The 21,827-nt window shown below is 36.8% G+C and overlaps 1 protein-coding gene and 1 pseudogene across 7 annotated transcripts in view; one reads left to right on the top strand and one right to left on the bottom strand.

The window, feature by feature from the left end:
• The window catches only part of EPB41L5 (erythrocyte membrane protein band 4.1 like 5), a 146,115-nt gene that overhangs the window by 32,608 nt on the left and 91,680 nt on the right, over positions 1-21,827 (top strand). For all 7 annotated transcript variants that reach the window (XM_077861368.1, XM_077861371.1, XM_077861369.1 and 4 more), the window contains exons 4-7: positions 16,583-16,625; positions 17,637-17,715; positions 18,741-18,785; positions 18,962-19,014. In XM_077861368.1, coding sequence (XP_077717494.1) covers positions 16,583-16,625; positions 17,637-17,715; positions 18,741-18,785; positions 18,962-19,014 — 220 coding nt within the window. The remainder of the gene's footprint in view (positions 1-16,582; positions 16,626-17,636; positions 17,716-18,740; positions 18,786-18,961; positions 19,015-21,827) is intronic.
• LOC144291948 (large ribosomal subunit protein eL19 pseudogene) lies at positions 792-1,489 on the bottom strand (annotated as a pseudogene).

Below are 21,827 nucleotides of genomic sequence, written 5' to 3'. Positions count from 1 at the left end.
GTTTCCAGAAATGTATCCATTTTTTCCAGATTGCCTAATTTGTTGGCATATAGTTACTTATATTATGTTTTTAAAATCGTTTGGTTTTCCTTGGTATTGATTGTGATCTCTCCTCTTTTGTTTGTGATTTTATTAATTTGAGTCTTTTTTTTTTTTTTTTTTTTTTTTTTTTTTTAGTAAGTCTGGCTAGGGGTTTATCTCTCTTATTCTTTCAAAGAACCAGCTTCTGGTTTCGTTGATCTGTTCTACAGTTCTTCTGGTGATCTCTATTTCATTGAGTTCTGCTTCTAATCTTTATTATCTCTTTTGTACTTGTTTTAGGCTTTCTTTGCTGTTCTTTCTCTAGTTCCTTTAGATGTAAGGTTAGCTTGAGTATTTGAGATTTTTCCAATTTTTAAGGGAGGCTTGTATTGAGATGTATTTCCTTCATAGAACACCTTTGCTGTATCTGAAAGATTTTGAACAGTTGTACTTTCATTTTCGTTAGTTTCTATGAATCTTTTTAATCAATTTCTCTAATTTCCTGGTTGACCCATTCATCTTTTAATAGGTTGCTCTTTAACCTCCATGTGTTTGAATTTCTTCAAATTTCTTCTTGTGAATGAGTTCTAGTTTCAAAGCATTGTGGTCTGAAAATATGCAGGGGACAATCCCAGTCTTTTAGTATTGGTTGAGACCAGAGTTGTGAATCAGTATGTGGGCTGTTCTGGAGAAAGTTCCATGTTCACTTGAGAACAATGTGTATTCAGTTGCATTAGGATGGAAGGTTCTGTATATATCTGTGAAATCCATTTTTTTTTTTTTTTTTTAGCAGATAAAGGTTTGTTTTATTGAGTAACTGATCTGATTAATGCTGAGGCCACTATGTACAGACAAGAGAGAGGGAGTTTTATTTCTTGGTCTCTTCCTCCTTGGACAGAGTCTTGATGATTTCCTCCTCCTTGGCCTGGAGCCGCTCTTCACGGCGCTTGCGGGCCTCCTTGGTCTTAGATCTGTGGGCCTCAGCCTGGTCAGCCAGAAGCTTCTTGCGAGCCTTGTCTGCCTTCAGCTTGTGGATGTGTTCTATGAGAATCTGCTTGTTCTTAAACACGTTACCCTTCACTTTCAGGTACAGGCTATGATACATGTGGCGGTCAATCTTCTTAGATTCACGGTATCTTCTGAGCACCCTGCGTAGAATTCTCATCCTCCTCATCCACGTTACCTTCTCAGTCATTTGAGCATTGGCAGTACCTTTTCTCTTACCAATGCCCATATGCCTGCCCTTCCGGTGGGCCAGATTGTTTTTCTGGCACCGAGCTCGGGAATGGACAGTCACAGTGTTCCGGATTATCAGCCTATCTTTGATCAGTTTTCATATCTGCTGACGGGAGTTTGCATTGGCGATTTCATTGGTCTCATTGGGGTCCAACCAGACCTTCTTTTTGCCACAGCAGAGGACACTGGAGGCAAGCCTCTTCTGAAGCCTGAGCATATCTTAAGTAGTCTGAGGCCCGAGGCCTGGACGAGACCTGTCCTATGTCACATGGAAGCAGAGCTCTGTCTGATCCCGGGCGCCCAATGAGTAAGGGGGCCACAACCTAGTCCCTGCCGCGGCCCTTCTACTGTCTCGGCAAGTTGCTTGCAACCCACATGGGGTGCGGGGCCCACCCTTCCGTGGCCTAGTGTTCTCGGGAAGCCCTCCCCCCTGCTGAGGCTCGGGCCTAGTGCGCTCTGGCCAGCCCCAAGCTCTGGGACCGGCTGCTTCAGGGCTGCCTCCACTTCATCTCGCCCACCCGGGACCATGGGAGCAAACCCCACCGCCCACCGGCACTTTGGATCAACCTTCTGTGAAATACATTTGATCTAGTGTGTCATTCAAGGCCCCTGTTTCTTTGGCGATCTTCTGCTTAGAAAATATGTCTTTTGCTGAGAGTGCTATGTTGAAGTCTCCTGTTAATGTATTATTATCTATGTATCTCTTTAATTATTAATTGATATAATTGGCTGCTCCCACATTAGGGGGATAAATATGCATAATTGTTGGGTCTTGTTGGATAGAAACTTTAAGTATGATATCGTGTCCCTCTTCATCTCTCATTACAATCTTTGGTTTAAAATCTAACTTATCAAAAAAAAAATAAATAAATAAAATCTAACTTATCTGATATGTGCATTGCTACCCCAGCTTTCTTTTGAGGACTATTTGAATGGGAAATTGTTCTCCACCCCCTCATTTTCAGTCTGGAGATGTCCTTAGGTCTAAAATAAATGAGTCTTGGGATCCCTGGGTGGCGCAGCAGTTTAGCACTTGCCTTTGGCCCAGGGCGCGATCCTGGAGACTCAGGATCGAATCCCACGTCGAGCTCCCAGTGCATGGAGCCTGCTTCTCCCTCTGCCTATGTCTCTGCCTCTCTCTCTCTCTCTCTGTGACTATCATAAATAAATAAAAATTAAAAAAAATAAAATAAATGAGTCTCTTATAGACAACATATAGATGGGTCTTGCTTTTTTATCCATTCTGATAACCCTGTGTCTTTTGATTGGATCATTTAGCCCATTCACGTTCAGAGTAACTACTGAAAGATATGAATTTAGTGTCCTGGTATTATTTGTACAGTCCCTGTTTCTTTGGGCTCCCTCTTCACTTACAGGGTCCCCCTTAATATTTCTTGCAGAGCCGGTTTGCTGGTCACATATTTTTAAATTTTATTTCTATCATGGAAGCTCTTTATCCTTCCTTCTATTCTGAATAACAGCCTTGCTGGATAAAGTATTGGCTGCATGTTTTTCTCATTTAGTACCCTGAATGTATCACGCCAGCTGTTTCTGGTCTGCCAGGTCTCTGTGGAGAGGTCTCTCTTAATCTAATATTTCTCCCCATAGAAGTTAGAAGTCTCTTGTCTTGAGCTGCTTTTAGGATTTTCTCTTTAGATCTGAAATTTGCAAGCTTCACTATTATATGTTGGTGTGTTAATCTGTTTTTGATGTTTTTTGGGGGGTGGGAGTCTCTCTGTCTCTTGGATATAAATTCCCATTTCTTTCCCCAGATTAGGGAAGTTCTCAGCTATGATTTGTTCAAACATACTTTCTGGTCCTCTCTCTCTCTCCCTCTCTCTCTCTTTCTTTCTCTCTCTCTCACACCCTCTGGAATCCCAAAAAGACGAATATTATTCTTTTTCAAACTATCACTTATTTCCTGGAGCTTCTCCTCATGGGCTCTTGTTTTTCTTTTTTTCCCTCAGCTTCCTTCCTTCCGTCAACTTGTCTTCTGTATCACTCTTCTGCCTCATTAGCCCTAGCAGTTAGAGCATCCAGTTTAGACTGCATCTCAGTTAAAGTATTTTTAATTTTGGTGTGATGAGATCTCAATTCTGCAGTAAGAGAATCTCTAGAGTCTTCTATGCTTTATTCAAAAGCCACCAGTATTTTTATAATTGTACTCCTGAATTATATCTCTGACATGTTACTTAAGTCCATATCCATGAGATCTGTGGAAGAGAGTGTTACCTCTGGCTCTTTCTTTTGTGGTGAATTCTTCTAGTCATTTTGCCCAGTGCAGAATGGCTGTATGAGTGAGCAGAGTCAAAAGTATCAACGACGACCTAAGTAAAATATGCCCTAGACAATTCTGAAGAGATCAGGGACCAGAAAATAAAAAGGAAAAAAAGGCCACAAAAGTGAAAAACAGATTTTAAAAAATAGGAAAAGTTTTTTTAAGAGGGGGTGGGAAGAGGTGGTGGGCAAGAGAGAATACAGTCTCACAGAGTGGACCAAGAGGGTGATCCTCTTAGTTCAGAGTGTATTTTGTTCTTTGTGTTAGAAGGTGCTAAATTCCAAATTTATATAAACCAGCAAAACTTACATAGAGAAATAACAGCAACAATAAAAACAAGAAGACAAAAGAGGGCAGAATGGGAAGGAAGAGAGAATATAATCTCACAGAGTGGACCAACATGACGCTCCACTTGGCTCTGAGTGTATTTTGGTCTCTGTGTTAGAGGGTTCTAAATTCCAAAATTATAAAACAAGACAACTCCCCCCAAGCTCCCCTTAACTTACATGTTTACAAAAATTAAATTGAGTATGTTGGAAAGAAGCCCAAAATGAAGAATGTATCTATGAGATGTAAAAATATGAATGTAAAAAAAGGAAAAAATTTAAAAGTGAAGAGCTGATAAAATATTGTAGTTAAGGCAGGAAAAAAGAAAGAATATTGGAATTTTTTTTTTTTTTTTTTTTTTTTTAAATTCATGATAGTCACACAGAGAGAGAGAGAGAGGCAGAGACACAGGCAGAGAGAGAAGCAGGCTCCATGCAGGGAGCCCGATGTGGGATTCGATCCCCGGTCTCCAGGATCACGCCCTGGGCCAAAGGCTGGCGCCAAACTGCTGTGCCACCCAGGGATCCCTATTGGAAATTTTTAACCTGAAAGATAAATGAATTGTATGGGAAAAAAACGTCATTCTATACACTATTTTTCCCTTAGTCCTGGATTTTTCCAGTTCTACTTGATTAATAAATTGGCTGTTCCCCTGTTCTTCTAGCAGTTCTTCTGGGAGGGGCCTGCTGCCCTGATTCTGAGGTGTCTCTGTCTGGGCAGAGATGTCCCACCCCTTGCCGGTGGTTGAGCTCAGTGTGAAGCTGTTTTTCCTGTGAGGCCTTTGTTCCTTGGAGGCCACACCTCTCCCAGGTGAAAGGAGGAAAAAAAAAACCGTCAGCGACCAGATCTCTAGCCCAGAGCCAACAGCTCCCCACATGTACCAAACTGCAGTCTCTCAGTGCACTGGCCCAGATCCTCCTGGGGACAAGTGTGGGGGCACTGATTCGTATGATTTGAAGGCTGCCTGGCAGCGGGGAGAGCTTTTGCCCTCTTGTACACTCCCCGGCTCTGCACATCCTGGAGGGAACAGAGGATGTCCCGCTTCTGTCTGCTGCTGCCTGGCCCTGGACTGTACCCCGGGCCTGCCTCTCCCAGATGCCCCAGGCAGGTTGCTGCATTCCAGTCCTTTACTGGGACCTAGGATGGCATCCATCCGACCGTCGTTTGCCGTCTGTGGCACAACTTGAGCTTTCTCCTAGGGACCCCTATTATTCTCTGTCTCCAGGAATATTGAGACTTTACCGCCCTTCCTGGGATTCTGCCGTTTTACCACTGAACACTTCAGGCAGGGAGGACTCTCTCAGGAGCAGATTTCTAAACATCCAGGTTGTGCACTGTGCCACTTTCTTGCAGCCAGTTTACAAAGGCTCCCCACCCCCCATTTATCTTTCGATATATCCCCTCCATTTCTTTTCTCCACACCCCTGCCTTGTAAGAAGTGATCGCTTTTCTCTCCATAGTGTTCCAGCTGTTCTCTCTACATCTCAGATTGAATTCATAGGTGTTAAGGATGGTTTGAAAGTTAACTAGGTTAGTAGGGGGAACAGATTAAACGAGGAACCCCTACTCTTCCACCATCTTGTCTCTGGTTAGTATTTTGTTAAAGATTTTGGTGTCTGTATTTATAAGGAATAGTGGTCTATAGTTTTGTGAGGTTTTTTTCTTGTGATATTTTTGTCTGGTTTGGTAGGAACAGTACAGGCTTCAAAGGATGAGTTGGGAAGTCTTCTCTCCTATATTTTGGAAGGTCTTGTGAAGAAGGGTTAGTGTGAATTTTTCTTTCAGCATTTGGTAGAATTCACCAGTGGAGCTCTCTTGCTCCTGGGCTTTTTTATTGGTCAGAAGGTTTTTGATTATTGAGTCCGTCTCTTTACTTGTTACAGATGTGTTCAGATTTGCTGTTTATTTCTTGAGACCATTTTTAAACCAAGCCACTTTAGAGAGCCAGGGTGTACTTACTGGATGAGGGTTGGGATAGTAAGTGTAAGTCAGTATTGTTCTGGCATACTAGGATTTATGGTTGCTCTTGTTTTTGTTGATTGGTGAATAGTACCCTATCCTCTGTTTTCAAATCTAAACTTAATTTAGTGTCCTTTTATATAGTTCAATGAAGATCTTAAACCTTAAATTGTAATGGTAAAATCTAAGGATGCTTTCTGTGGAAAAATGTTCATATATATAATATTCTGTGTATATACATAGATAACTAAGTCATTCCTTAATGAGATTTTAAAAAATTATTTATTTACTTGAGACAGAAAGAGAGCACAAGTGGGGAGGAAGATCAGAAGGAGAGGGAGAAACAGACTGCCCACTGAGCATGGAGTTCGATGTGGGGCTTGATTCCAGGACCTTGAGATCGTGTCCTGAGTCACCCAGGTGCCCCAATTAAGTTATTCCTGAATCTCATCTGTAGACTCTTGTTTAGTAACCCTTCTTTCAGAAATAACCTGTAGCTTAAGGGGAATCTGGTGATGGTATTAATTTGCATGTGTTTTCTTAAAGTCTTTATGATAATTAGTGTTTTTGAAAATTTATAATTTTTTCTGTACTATTGGTGAAACTGTTTAAATCTCATCACTACGCAATTTTTTTTTTTTTTTTTTAAGATTTTATTTACTCATGAGAGAGACAGAGAGGCAGAGACATAGGCAGAGGGAGAAGCAGGCTCTGGGTGGGGAGCCGATGTGTTACTTGATCCCAGGACCCTGAGATCATGACCTGAGCCAAAGGCAGACATTCAACCACTGAGCCACTCAGGTCCCCCAAGTGCACAAATTTTTATGGTACTATTTCTAGATGAAGAATTTAGGGAACTACTTTTTGTCATAAAAATAACAGGATATGTACAGAGTTGCCTTAGGACAGCAGAACTCCCAGTATTGTTTTTAAAAGATGATTTTGTGTAGTTCTCTTGTTTAATAGAACTTGCCAGTGTGGAAGGAATATCATATCTTGAGCCAAACAAGAAAGAATTCTTTTGATACCAAGTGTATTTAGGTTGGTACAATAAGACTTGGCAAAATAGTTGAGGAATTAACTATAATAATTTCCTAGAAAACATATATGATTTATTTTGGAGGAATAATTTTGAGTCTTAAAATCAAATTTCTATTGGGATCAAACAGAAAAACAAAAGAAGGGGAAAAAAGTTGGAGTACATCTTAAAAGACATAGGGTTATGTACTTCCAAGAACTATAGTTTTTTTTTTTTTTTCTGAATGTTGCTGCATATTTGATAGGTTTTCATTTCCCATTTTTAATAGAGATAGTTACAGAGCAATACAGCATAATGATAAATTGGGGCCCACATGTAACAGGCTGTTGATGATCAATAAATAGTGGTAGAGGAATTTTGGTGAAATGGGGAGCATATCACTTTTCTATTTAAAAAGGGGCTGGTACTACCTAGCTCCAGTCATTTGTTTCCAAATAACATTGCTGGATTTATCTTTAGGTATTTCAAGAGAAGCTGGTTGGATTTGTAGGTTAAATCTTCCATTTAAAAATTTTATTTTAAAATGTAGTTTGGTTGATGAAAAAGAACTAAATAAGTGGAGAGATCACGTATATGGATTAGAAAAAAGTTTCATGTAATTTGTATCAAAATTCCAACAAAATCTTTTATAGACAGTAGACAACATTTTAAAAAGATTTATATGGAAAGGCAAGGAACTGAATATCTAAAAACAGTTTTGAAAAAGGAATAAAGTGGGAGCAATCACTCTGCCCATCGTCAAAACTTAAAATTACTGTAGTCAAGACTCTGTGGTATTAGCACAGATACTTAGATTAGTAGAAGACAGGAACCCAAAAATGGTCCTTAGAGGTATGACCAACTTAGTCTTTTTAAGATTTTATTTATTTGAGAGAGAAAGCACAAGCAGGGGGAGTTGCAGAGGGAAAGGGAGAAACAGGCTCCTTGCTGAGGGAAGTCCTAGAACACTAGGTTCAGTCCCAGGATGCTGGGATCATGATCTGAGCCGAAGGCAGACACTTAACCAACTGAGCCACCCAGGCACCCTGACCAACTTATTTTTGTAAATGCCAAAGTAATTCAGTGGAAGAAGGATAGTCTCATAATGAATGGTGCTGGATCAAATGGATATCAGGCAAAAAAAAAAAAAAAAAAAAAATCAGCCTTGACTTAAACCTTATATTAGTACAATAATTAACTCAAAATAAATAATGAACATAAATATAGACTACAAGATAACAAAACTTAGAGATAAATACACAGGAAATCTTTGGGACCTAAGGATTGAAGAAGTTACTGATGTGACAACAAAAAACACGATTCAGGGGTACCTGGGTGGCTCAGTGGTTGAGTGTCTGCCTTTGGCTCGTCGTGATCCTGAGGTCCTGTGACTGAGTCCCACATCAGCTTCCCACAAGGAGTCTGCTTCTCCCTCTGCCTATGTCCCTGCCTCTCTTTCTGTGTCTTTTATGAATAAATAAGTGAATATTAAAAAAAAAACCACAATCCATTAAAAAAATATTGATAAAATGGACTTTAACAAGATTAAGACCCTCTTTTTTTTTTTTTTTTAAAGATTTAAAATTTATTTTAGAGCACGAACTGGGGGAGGAGAGAGGGATAAGCAGACTCAGCGTTGAGCACAGAGTCTGAGCTGGGACTGGATCCTAGGATCCCTAGATTTTGACCTGAGCTGAAACCACCCAACCGACTATGCCAGCCTGGTGACCCAAAATTAAGACCTTCTGTTCTGAGAAAGACTCAGTTAAGATGATAAAAAGCCAAGTTACACACTGGGAGAAAATACTTACCATGTATGTGACAAGGAACTCAATCTAGCATATATAGAGAACTCCTAAACTCAACAGTTAGAAAACAGAAGACATGAGTCATTTCACCAAAAAGGATATACAAATGGCAGATAAACACATGAAAAGGTGTTAACCATCACTAGATATCAGGGAAATTCAGATTAAGACCTTGATGAGAGGGCAGCCCGGATGGCTCAGTGGTTAACGTTGCCTTCAGTCCAGGGCATGATCCTGGAGACCCGGGATTGAGTCCCATGTCAGGCTTCCTGCATGGAGCCTGCTTCTCCCTCTGCCTGTGTTTCTGCCTCTTTCTCTCTCTGTGTCTCTCATGAGTAAATAAATAAAATCTTAAAAAAAAAAAAAAAGACCTTGATGAGACATCATCATTAGGTATGTGTTAGAACAGCTAAAATAAAAAATAATGACAACTCCAAATGCTGCTGAGGATGTGGAGAAACTGAATCTCTTATGTAGTGGTATTGAGAATATAAAAATGGTATGGCCATTATAGAAAATAATTTGGCAACTTCCTAAAATACATTTACCATATGATTCCGCATTTGCACGCATGGCCATTTATCCCAGAGAAATGAAAATTTATTTCCTCACAAAAACCTGTGTATGATTACTTGTACTATATTTGTAATAGCAAAAAAATTTGCAAAAAAAACAAAAGACCAGTAGTTGATGATTAAATCAACTGTGAACACTATTCAACATTAGAAAAGAAAAATCTATTGATTCTGTGGATACTCACAAGTTGGATGGACTTCAAGGGCATTATGCTGAGTAAAAAAAAAATTTCTAAAGGTCACATACTGTAAAATTCCATTTATATGATATTCTTGAAAAGGCAAAATTATGGAGATCACATTAATGGTTGTCATGGTTTAAGGAAATTAGAGAGGAGGTAAGTGTATATACTATATATTACATTTGCTATAAAGGAATGATGTGAACATTTTTTGTGTGATAATAGAATGTTTCTGTATAGTGATAGCGGTGTTAGTTACAGGAGTGTAAACTTGTAATAAATAATATAGAACATTGCATCAAGTTCAGTTTCCTGATTTTATAATACTGTATTGTAGTTATGGAAGATGTAAGCATTGAGGGAAGATGGGGATGGGTACACAGGACTTCTCACTATTATCATTGCAACTTCTTGTGAATATTTCATAATAAATTTTTTTTAAAGAATAAGAAAAATATAGTCTGGGCCAAACAAAATAAGTCTCAGGGCCAAGATTTAACCCTCTGGCCTATGTTAGTGACCTCTGTTTGGTGAAGTTTTTCAAGCTTTCCTATTTAGAGCTAAGAATTTTAACTGGTCCATCAAGTCTTTTTTTGTTGTTGCTTTGTTCTTTATTTATTTTGGTGGGGGAGAGGCAGAGGGCAAGGGAGAGAATCTTATTTAAGCAGATTCTGTGCTGAGTATAGAGCCCGGGTCTGGGCTCAATCTCATGATCCTGAGATCATGGACCTGAGCCAGAACCAAGAGTCACTCAACTGCCTGATCCACCCAGGTGCCCCTGGTCCATTAACTTTTTAGAGAAAACGAATTACCTAGATTGTAGACACTTTGACATGTTTCAGGAAAGGGAAACAAAGGTAGCATTTCCTTGTTACTTGGAAAAGAAAGAAAATGAAGTCTTAACAGGTCAGTAGTCATTTTTTATCTTTTTAAAAAAATTTATTTGATAGCTTGTATTGGTTCTATATATATTCTTTAAACTTCTCTTGTTCTGTGTAAAATTCCTAAGTAAATTGTCACAGTGTATTCAGCCTATTAAAAGTATAAGTAATACATTACGATCAGATGGAGTTTATTCTCAGGAATGTAAGGAAGATTCAGTATCAGTTGATTTAATTTGTCATATATAGTTTTTCATGCCATTGTTTCCTGCCTTTGTTTTTAAGAGGATTGTACTTTCTTGCTTCAGTTGATACCAGGTTTGCCTGTGTGACTTGCCTTTAGCAGTGGAATCTGAGTTGATGTGTGTGCCAATTCTAAACAGTTTAACCCTTCATTTATGCTGTTATTGCTTTCGCATATACTTAAGTGAAACTACATTCAAAAAAGATTGAAACTGAAATCTTTACTACAAAGAAAATAAAGTAACTTGATTAGTTGAAGTTCATGGCATTTAAGACAGCAGTCAATGGAAAGGAGATGAAGATGTTAGATCCAAAGCTGAGGGCTAGGAAACACCTAACTGTCTAGTTTAACACAGAATAAATGTGGTGTAGGTGCACACTGGAGGCTGCAATAGTCAATTCCCTTGATAGCAAATCCAAACTCCCTGAATGCTGAAGAGGCAATTCTTGTTCTAGTTTTAAAATTCAACTATTTCAGGTACTGTAGGCATAATGTGTGAGATGTGTTTGTCTTGCTGACCTTTACTTATCTGAGGCTGTGCAGATAATACCTTAGTCTAGAATTCTTAACAAGTGGTTTTATTAGTGGCCTGTCAAGTCCCTTCTTTCTAGCCCCAGAATATTTTGAATAAACCTAATGGACTTTGGCCTGTATGGAATTGACCTTCTTTTTGTCTGTGTAGTTTTATCCAAGCTTTAGAAGGTGTACTTTTTTCCATTTCTAGGTGCTGAGTGAATGTGTGGCATGGCCTGTATAGGTGGCACTTGTAGAAAATGTGGCGATTACTTAGTGGCTCTCCTCTCTTTGTACAGATACTTGATTTCATGAACAATGACAACAATAACAACAACCACCCTGGGTTAATAGAAGAATTATAGAAGCATTTCTATTAGGATGATAATTTGCCTATTATTACCAGCGCTATTTAATTTCATAATAGAAGTGCCAGCAAATACAGTTACAGAAATTGTGAAGGCTGGAAAAGTGACTGTGGGCAGATGATTGGATTGTACATTAACTAAGAACACAAACGATAGAATTCAATAAAGTAATGGGGAGTGAAAAATATATAGAAATAAATAACGTGTATGTTAAATATGTGCATATTGTAACACATACATAGGCACACCTATATTTGTTAAATAAGAGGAACTGTAAAAAGTGTATTTCCAAAATAGATTACATGTTCTGTCTCTGAAGAGTGAATATAAAACCTGCCTCACTCACCTACATTTCCACTATGAATTTAACTTTTAAGAATTTAAGCATATTAATTAATACACAGAACGGCACAGTGGGAACTCTATTTTAATGGCTTATGTAAGTCTTCATTTGAAATGTCTTATAACAGGACTGTTAACACCAAGAAAATAATCACCCAGGAAGAATTTATAATGAATTTAGACTAATTGAAGTGTTTTCAGTTAGATACAGCAATGCACTGTATTGGTTCTCCATTTTATAGCATAGGTTTTTTTTTCTTTTTTTTAACATTTGTTAATTGTTTAAAATTTTCTTTAAAACAAATTTAGAGCATAAGCCTCTACTCTTCAAAGGAGGTATATTTTTGGCAGATGGAATTGTTTTGAAAGATGATTAACATTTCTCTGTTTTAAACTCTGCTCTTTGAGCAGAAGTAGTAGGGCATTTATTTAGTAAAGCTGTGTAGGCAGTTAGAAGTCCGGAAGCATTTATTTGAAGGGCTGTTTACAGATTGTTTCGGTTATGTACTGGGATGAAGGTGTGTGTGCATGTTAGTGTTTTGAAAGCTGCCTAGGTGATTCTTTGATTTAGTATGTCTAGTGTGTTTGTGATTACGAATTTATATTTTAAAACACACACAAGTAAATAATTGTTCTTTCATGCCCAGTTCAATAGGATGGAAAGAAATGTGGCTTCCCACATCCTTTGATGTCTAAGTTTATCAACCACACTTTAAAATTAGGAAATTAAGAGGGGAGTTTGTTTCCTTTTTAAGGTATGATGAGGAAAGAGAACTGTATTAATTTTATACTAAGCATCCAAGAATCTGTATTCTCTCACCTTTATCTTCTAATGTAATTTAAATTCAACTCCTAAAGACCATGATTGAAGGAAAATCCTTTCAGTGCCTGTCTCTGAACTCTGAATTTTCCAGTCCCTGGGCTTGGAATGTGGAGGAGATGAAAGAAAACAGACTTGAGAATATGCAAACATGAACTCAGACCTTCTCCAGAAGAACGTCACCCAGAACTCCCTAGCTCCTAAATTTCACTTTAAAATGTGCTTGACTCATTATCTGAGTTTGGATCATCTTAAGGCAGTTCAGATATTAGAAGCTGTTGCTATATGCAGGTAAAGAACAGACTAAAATGCCTGCTTGGAAGAAAACTCTGATCTTTTATCTCACTGGGATGATTTTATGTTTAATGTGATTCTCAAAATAGTAGGGTACAAGTTAAAAAGACTAGCCCTCACATGTTCTTGCACAGGGAAAAGTTTAAGTTATAACTATGTAAGAAAGATTGTTTTTGAAATAGTATGTATTCTCTCTTATATTAATGTTTCCTTTATATTTCTCAGTTTATCTGTCAAAATTTATAGTTAGCCTATTGATGTTCAGTCCATTGTTAATGTTCTCTAGGCTTTACCAGTACATACACACACACAGTTTTTTTTTCCTCCTCCGTTTGAAGAAACTCTGGAAGGAGTCAGAAACCAGTAATGTCTTGTCAGGGGGTGCATGTGGTGATAGAAATTGGGAATATGAGGGGGTGGCCTTTTGGTGGGAGTAGAGGGACTGTTGACCATATTCCTTTTGATACCATCCCCAAATTAAACCATATGAATATATTATTTATATAAAATAAGGAATCCATGAGTATATTAAATAATACTTGCTTATTGTAGAGCAAGTTGAAGATAGAGGAAAGCACGAAGAAGAAAAATTATCACAGCAGTATGCACCACCCTGAGAGAACATTTGTTACTGTTTTGTTGTAGATCGTCTCAGTCCAAAAGAAAAACATGTTTTTATATACAAATTTGTATATTTTGATAAGACAGTATTTTATACCCTGCTTTTTAAAATTCAGCAATATATTATAAATGATTTTCCAGATCCTTAAATATCTGCTTCCCTTGTTTTTAGTTGCTGCATGGTAGTCTATCCTACCTTATTTAACCAGTTCACTGTTGTTGCGTATGTATATTGTTGTAACTTTCACATAATTCCTTGTAAGTAAGTCTGTACCATCCATAATTATTTCTAGATGTAGAATTGCTGAGTCAAAGACAATTATTATTATTTTTAAAAAAGATTTTATTTGACAGAGATAGAAACAAATGGGAGTGGTAGAGGGAAAAACTAGCTTCCCCAGTGACCAGGGATCCTGATGTGGGGCTTGATCCCAAGACCTTTGGGATCATGACCTGAGCTGAAGGCAGCCACTTAGCTGACTGAGCTATCCAGGCACCCCCAAAGACAATTATTTTTAAGGCTTTGTTAAATTGCTTCCTGGAAGGGTTGTGCTCATTTGCACTCATATGGTGTAGATGTCTCCCTAACCATAGGCTCGTAAAACTGCCCAGGCGACCAACCTGTTAATTCCTTGCAGTAGAGTAGTTAAAACCTGAAGATAGAGAACTCCTAGATTCATGTTGTGGGAAGAAGACAATCTGGGGTATAAAAACTAATTTTATCTTATATGCAATATGTGGTTGGCATCAGGCTATAGTAGGTATTAGCATAACTAAGTTTGGGATTTTGGGACAGTGAGTTGCTGGCATTGGCCATGAAATGGACTTTTTGCTGTACTATATTATATATATATATATATATATTTTTTTTTTTTAATTTTTATTTATTTACGATAGTCACAGAGAGAGAGAGAGAGAGAGAGAGAGAGGCAGAGACATAGGCACGGAGAAGCAGGCTCCATACACCGGGAGCCCGACGTGGGATTCGATCCCGGGTCTCCAGGATCACACCCTGGGCCAAAGGCAGGCGCTAAACCGCTGTGCCACCCAGGGATCCCAACTTTTTGCTGTACTAGATTGAAATCTTTTCTGCTAATAGATTGAATTGTGTTTCTACTGGCTAGCCTAGGATTCTATTGGAGGGATGTGTAAAACTGAACAGTTACTGGATTGAAATAGGCTTAAAAGTCAATGTCTAGCCAAATTTATTAAAAGAGAAGAGATGGCTGGAGCTCCTGGCTAGCTCAGTCAGGGGATTGTGAGTTTGAGTACCATGTTAGGTACAGAGATTACTTAAAAATAAAATCTTAAAAAAAAAAAAAAAAAAAGATGAGAGATGGCTGACTAAATGGCTTACACACTCAGAATCCAGAGAAAATATTGCATAGTATTTAATTGCCTTTTGAAATGTTTACTGAGCATCTTATTTCAACATGCAGAGGTATTTTGCTCCACACTGGTAGTTTTGTGAATTTCACTTTTTGGATCTTGGGGGAGAATGGAGAGAAGAGGCTAGGCAAATAATTGGCAAGAAAAGCAAATGGTTACAAGGCTATTAACAATGCAGCCTTGTTTATCCGCTCATTGCCTATCTGGATTTCTGAAACTGGATTCTTTAGCTCTGTGAACTAGTTAGCACAAGAACACTTATTTCGTTTTTAGGGTGCTTGGAATTGTAAGCATGCTGGAGAGAACACAATCATGTATATCTTAGTTGGGTGAGTGTATCCTGTCACTGTTAGGACTTGGTGTTGTAAAGGGATTAATAGTGATGAGAAGTGAGCTGGGAATGGTTTATCTGTGGAAGTCTCTGGAATTGTGTCTTAAGTCTGTTTGTGTTACAGACATTTCATAGTGGAGAGGTTACAAAAATCAAAAGGCTATTAGTTTTGAAACCAGAAGTCAGCTAGTCACAGTGTTAACATTTTTCATTTGTAAAGCCCAGGAGCAAAGACTGATTCATTTAATAGGTGGGGCCTTAGTTATGAGATAGATCTAATTTTATTGTATAGGCTCTTTCAAAGTACTACTTGTGAGTAGTATCTGTTTTGTAAACTTTTTTTAATACACAGGTATTTATTTATTTATTTAAGATTTTATTTATTTATTCATGAGAGACACACAGAGACAGAGAGCGCATGCGCCAGCCAGAGACACAGGCACCCCACCAGGTGCCCTAGTAAATCTTAACATTTTTATTACAAGAATGAACCAGGCACTGGAATATGAGAATACTTTCTTTTTTCTAATTTTAACAGTTTTTGAAATAATCATTTTTTTTGGGAAATAGAAAAACTAAGGGCAGGATTTAAAATACCACCCTTGGGATCCCTGGGTGGCGCAGCGGTTTGGCACCTGCCTTTGGCCCAGGGCGCGATCCTGGAGACCCGGGATCGAATCCCACGTTGGGCTCCCGGTGCATGGAGCCTGCTTCTCCCTCTGCCTGTGTCTCTGCCTCTCTCTCTCTCTCTCTGTGAGACTATCATAAATAGATAAAAATTTAAAAAATAAAAATAAAAAATAAAACTAATTACTAGGAACCTGAAATGACCAGTGAATATGCTGTAATAGTATAAAGTTGAGAAAAAAAAAAAAAGGTTAAAAAAAATAAAATAAAATAAAATACCACCCTTGTTACTGTGAGGGAGCAGAAGAAATGTTTTAAGAGGTCATTTATCTGGGTGTTGCCTGGATGGCTCAGTTGGTTGAGTGACTGACTCGATTTTAGCCCAGATCATGATCTCAGGATCCTGGGATTGAGCCCTAAATTGGGCTCTGCGCTCAACGTGAAGTTTGCTTGTCCCTCTCTCTGCTCCTCACACCTCCTGCTCTTGCTCTCTCCCTCTCTCTTAAATAAATAAAATATTTTTTAAAAATTAGTCCTATATCTGGTTTTAGGTCATTTTTTGCTTGTGTGTCGTAAGCTTGCTGTAGATGTTGGCAGATAATCCTCCACCCATTTTCATTCATTCTTTTTTCTCTTGTGAAATATTTCCTTCTAGTTATCACAGAAGCATAATGAAAATTAACTTTTATTAATGATAATGTTGAGTTGTATCATTTGCTTAACATCTGATTTTTGTTTTTGTTTTCAGCACTGGTTAGATGGTACAAAGAGCATCAAAAAGCAAGTAAAAAGTAAGTGTTGGAAATACTATGAACAAAAAGTAAAATTCAGTTATATGTAATTATATATTAGAAACTGATTCCTAATAAAGAGATCATGTTTCAGATGTATTTCTTAGCATCTCTGCTTTCTAAAGATAATTTCAATTTGATACACTGACCCACCTCCTAAATTATATGGGGTTAGTAGTAATCTAGAGTCAGGTACTTTACAGTTTATTTCCCATAGAAAGGTTTGTAACTTGCAAAAGAGATTGAGTTCTCATGAGGTGCTTAACTTTTAATAATTTCGTACATTGGAATTTTCCTGTTTGGCATCTGCCCTGCTTTATAAAATATTTTGAGACTTTAAAGTTGTAGCTTTTAGAAATTAAGAATAATGAAGTGAAACAATTCACATAAAATGTATCATTCCTAACAAATCAGGGGAAGATACCAATGTCCAGTTTGCCATCCCACTTGTCATTTGTTTTAAGAGGTTTCAGAGCACCTCAACTTTTGGCTTTACAAGATAATGTAAAGCCACCGAGAATTTAGAAGTTAGTGAATGAAGTAAGTGAAATGAATTGGAAAGTGTGGGGGAATTTGCTATGAACAGTTAATAACCTAGGCATTAGTACCCAAGAAATACAGCTTGGCAGGTTTTTTTTAGGGCTGTTAGATTACATAGTTAAGCTTGTATTAGATTACATAGTTAAGACTTGTGTTTGATGCATTTGGCCCCAAACTGTTAGGATTCATCTAGAGCAATCTATTCTTGGGAGGACAGCTGATTCTAATAGTACTGTATGATGGTTGGTACATTTAAAGAAATCTACTGATTGATCTTTTTTGTGTTAGCCTATCAGGCTTTAATTAGGTCATACAATATTTTGGTATGTAAAATATTGCCACAATAACTTGTCTTCTGTCCCCACTTGAGTAGATTTTTTCATAAATTTACTGACTGAAAATTCTTGCTATTTGAATGAATAGTTCCTTAAAAACTTAACATTATTTTTTGTTTTTGTTTTTTAATGACAGTTGGTTCACCCTATTGTCTGCATCTTCGAGTTAAATTTTATTCTTCAGAACCAAATAATCTTCGGGAAGAGCTAACCCGGTAAGACTATTCTCTATAGACCTGTACAGGCTAAACCTAGCTAAAAATGTTGGAAGGTTGCCTTTATAATTCTTTCCAGCTTGTACATCACTAATGAAATGGATCTCTTGCTTTTGATTGTAAGACCTCAGACAATAGAATTTCATTTGGAACAGTGTTTTTAAGTGTAGGATTTTTTTTTTTTCCTTTGGTCAATTTCAAAATAAAGAGTTGGTTCCATAGCGTTCTCTAAAGGTAACTAGTGAGTTCTTTTTTTTTTTTTTTTTAAAGAATAATTGTCAACTTAGGGATTTTAAACAGGACTGGTGTGTTTGTATTGGCATGTCACAGTTATTGATGTTCAAAATGATCTATCTTTGGCCACTGGGAGTTTATTCAGATTGGCTCCTGACTTTCTTTACCTATTGAAATGCCATTGACTGATGAAAAATATTAGATCCTGATTTGGTTTGAATAGTCTTAAATAAACTTTAAGTAGGTTATATACAGTTATTTTTATTTTATTTTTTTTTTTAATTTTATTTTGTCCTGCCTCCTTCTCATTTATTCACTCACTCTATATGGTAAATCCCTGATTCATACACACATACTATTTATTAAGTAAAAACTGAGTTGTTGAGTCCTTTTAGAAAGATTTCCTCTTGAATACTCTGCCATGAGATTATTGTTAATCTCCATAGTTACATACATGTCTGTATCCTTTCACATTGAGGTGGCTTGTATTGTAAGATTAATGTTAAATTGGATCACAGAGTTCAGTCTCAATAATTTGCATAAAACCTGTAACCTTAAGGGTTGGACTGTACTCTGTGGCCACCTATTCCTTGCTGTTATCTTATGGGTATGCTACCATCCTCCTGATGCTTATTGTCCCCATTTTTTCACATTTTTTTTTTAATTATACAGATTCTGTTGTGGGTAAAATTGTATATTTAAGAATGTTTCTTCTCAAATTAGAAGGGTACGATTATTTTTCAAAGTAGATTTTTCTGTTTAGTTAAATGCGTGCCTTTTATTTTTCTTAGGTATTTATTTGTTCTTCAGTTAAAACAAGATATTCTCAGTGGAAAGTGAGTATTAGTTATTTAAGGTAAACCACATATTAAGTAGTTGAAAATTATTTTGAAAAATAAATTCATAGTAATTATGAAAAAGAAATGGTCAACGTAAAGTATATTATTTCCACTTATTTTAAAATGAAGCTTGTGAAGTTGACTTGTCTAACAAATTTGTGTTTTGGTCTTAGATTAGAGTGTCCCTTTGATACAGCAGTTCAGTTGGCAGCTTATAATCTGCAAGGTAAGCAATTCTTATGTTGACTGTTAAGAAAAAAGCAATTCTTTTTTGTTAAGAATTTCAAAAGATTCAAAGTGATGTGCAAGAAAAGTAACACCACTGTTGTGGAAACTTGTATCAATATCCAACCCTATTACTTTCACTTGTTTTTAGAACATTGCCTTCTTTTCTTTCCCTTTCATTATGTTTGCTCCCTTTCCATCTGTATACCTTGTTTTCAAACTAGAATTGTAGTTGACTTGATAAGTATAATGGGACCTTCTGCTTTTTTTTTTTCCTTGAAAAAAAATGCAGGGCTATAGGAGTAAATTTTTGTAATAGCCACAAAAGTTTTGCTTTCTTTAGTTTTATTCATAAAAATGAATCCATGAAAGAAATACTTCGAGCGTATTTAAAAGTTCCTGAAGGTTATTTTAACAATAAAAAAGTATTTTCTAGGATATGAGATTAATGAAAAACTCACTGTTTTTATGTCTTGTTATATTGACCAAATACTGTTAAGCTTATTTTTTCTGAAAAAATTGACATAAAAAGAGGAAGAAAGAAAACTATAAATTAAGAAAATTATAATTTCGGACTTCATTCACAAAACAGAAGTAAATATTATATCGCAGTATTTGTATATACTAGAATACAAATAAAATTTAATGATTAAGAAGGCATTTATACTTTTTTTTTTAAAGATTTTATTACTTATCATGACAGACACAGGGAGAGAGGCAGAGAGAGCAGGCTTGCCATGGGGAGCGTGGTGTAGGACTTGATCCTGGGACACTGAGACCATGACCTGAGCCAAAGGCAGACAGACACTCAACCACTGAGCCACCCAGGCACCCTTATACTTTTTTTTTTTTTTTGATGATTACATATTTATCCCTAGTCCCTCTAGGATCAGTATTTATTTGCAATTATATGGATAATAATAAGACAAAATTTTTATGTTTTTTGGTAAATCTAATATTTCTGCTTATTTCATGCTTCCCCTATTTAAGAAAGCATATTTTCCTAGTGATAGAGGGATTGGCACCCAGAAAAATTTCTGATTTTATTTATTTATCAGAGAGGGAGAACACAAGTGGGAGGGAGAAACAGGCTCCCTGGTGAGCAGAGAGCCCAGTGTGAGGCTCAAGCCCAGGACCCATGCATCACTACCTGAACCAAAGGTAGACACTTAACCAACTGAGCCACCCAGGCAACCCTGTACTTCAAAAAATGAAAAATTAAAAAAATTCATAGTAATTATGAAAAAGAAATGGTCAACGTAAAGTAGGTATTATTTCCACTTATCTTAAAATGAAGCTTGTGAAGTTGACTTTCAAATTTTCAAAATTTCAATGTAAATTATCTACCTGCCTCCATCTACTATCCTAGTCTGTCTACATTAAAATTTATTTTTGCATCTGCAGAAAGTCAGATACTAGCTTGGAAATGCTATGCTTCTAGCATTGTAATAATCAGAAGAATATAACTGCATGCATCCTGAAAGCACACTTTTTTTTTTACATCTTATTCCTATGTGAGATTGATTAATTCTAAACTTTGAAAAGCTGTCTTTTTCAATGTATGTGTTCTACTTATGGCCTCATATGTTCTTTCTGTGTCTCATTGTGTAAGTTTCATGACAGCCAAGGTATGTGCTTCCTGAAAATGTGATTTTTATATATTTTTGTGTATTTACCAAAGCACTATTCAAGGTAGTGCTTACTAAAAACTTACTGTTTGATTCATGCATTGTGGCTCATTTTGTTATCTCTTAACTCTACTTATTACATTTTTTCCTAAGTAAAAGCTTTTTCCTACTTTCTTTTTCACCCATGGCACTATTATTTACATGATTCCTTCACATTTCATGTCATATCTTGTGTATCTCTTTGTCTCATGTATAATAGTTTGGCAAAACTAAGTCTTAAGGTCCTTAAGAATAAATTTGCTGAAGTACTACTCCCGTCTACATAAAATGAGTTCTTTGTTTCACATTTATGATTTTATATTTTATCAGAATAGTTTGTTACTAATTTTTTTCATACTTCTGATTCAGTTTTTTCCTTTCCATTTTAGTATATATCCCAAACAACTTGGGTAAGCCCATTTGGTTTGGTGCTTCTTAAAGTAATCTAGAGGGCATGTTAATAAATGTTTTCCAGAGTTGTTGAGAAAATAGATGACAGTATATCTGTAACATATCTAAGGGTGTAGAATCAATGTTCAATAAATAATGAGTTACTATCATTTTTATTATTATCTCAAGATCTATATATGTCTTCCTACACAGCTGGATTTTTTAATAAGAATGGAAGTTTTTAAATTTTTAAATGAGTAAAATATTCTTTTAAGGAAAATTGTCTGAAGTATAGAAAATTAGAATTCCTTTCCCTGATCCCCCAAACCCTTAGTTCAGAGGTAAGTAACCACAGATGAGTACATAAATGTTTGTACATTGTCGAGGGTTTTTCCTACTGTCTCCTTTCCCCAAATATTTTTTACTTATTTTTCTGTCAGTTATTTCTTTAGGATTAACAATTTACAATTCCAGGACAGAGACTATATCCTTTTTTTTTTTTTTTTTTTTAAGATTTTATTTATTTGAGAGAGAAAGAGAGTGCAAATAGGGGGAGTAGCAGAGGGAGAGGGACTTGTAGACTCCGTGCTGAGCATGGAGCCCAACCTGGGGCTTGATCCCCTGACCCTGAGATCATGACCTTGACTGAAATCAAGAGTCAAGTGCTTAACCAACTGCGCTACCCAGGCACCTCAAGACTGTATCTTTTAGTGGTGTATGATGTCATGTTCTCTGCACATTAGATTTTTTTTTTTTT

Source organism: Canis aureus, chromosome 20, assembly GCF_053574225.1.
Source record: "Canis aureus isolate CA01 chromosome 20, VMU_Caureus_v.1.0, whole genome shotgun sequence".
Lineage (NCBI taxonomy): Eukaryota > Metazoa > Chordata > Mammalia > Carnivora > Canidae > Canis > Canis aureus.
The sequence above is the reverse complement of the archived record's forward strand: the minus strand, read 5'-3'. Positions and strand labels throughout refer to the sequence as shown.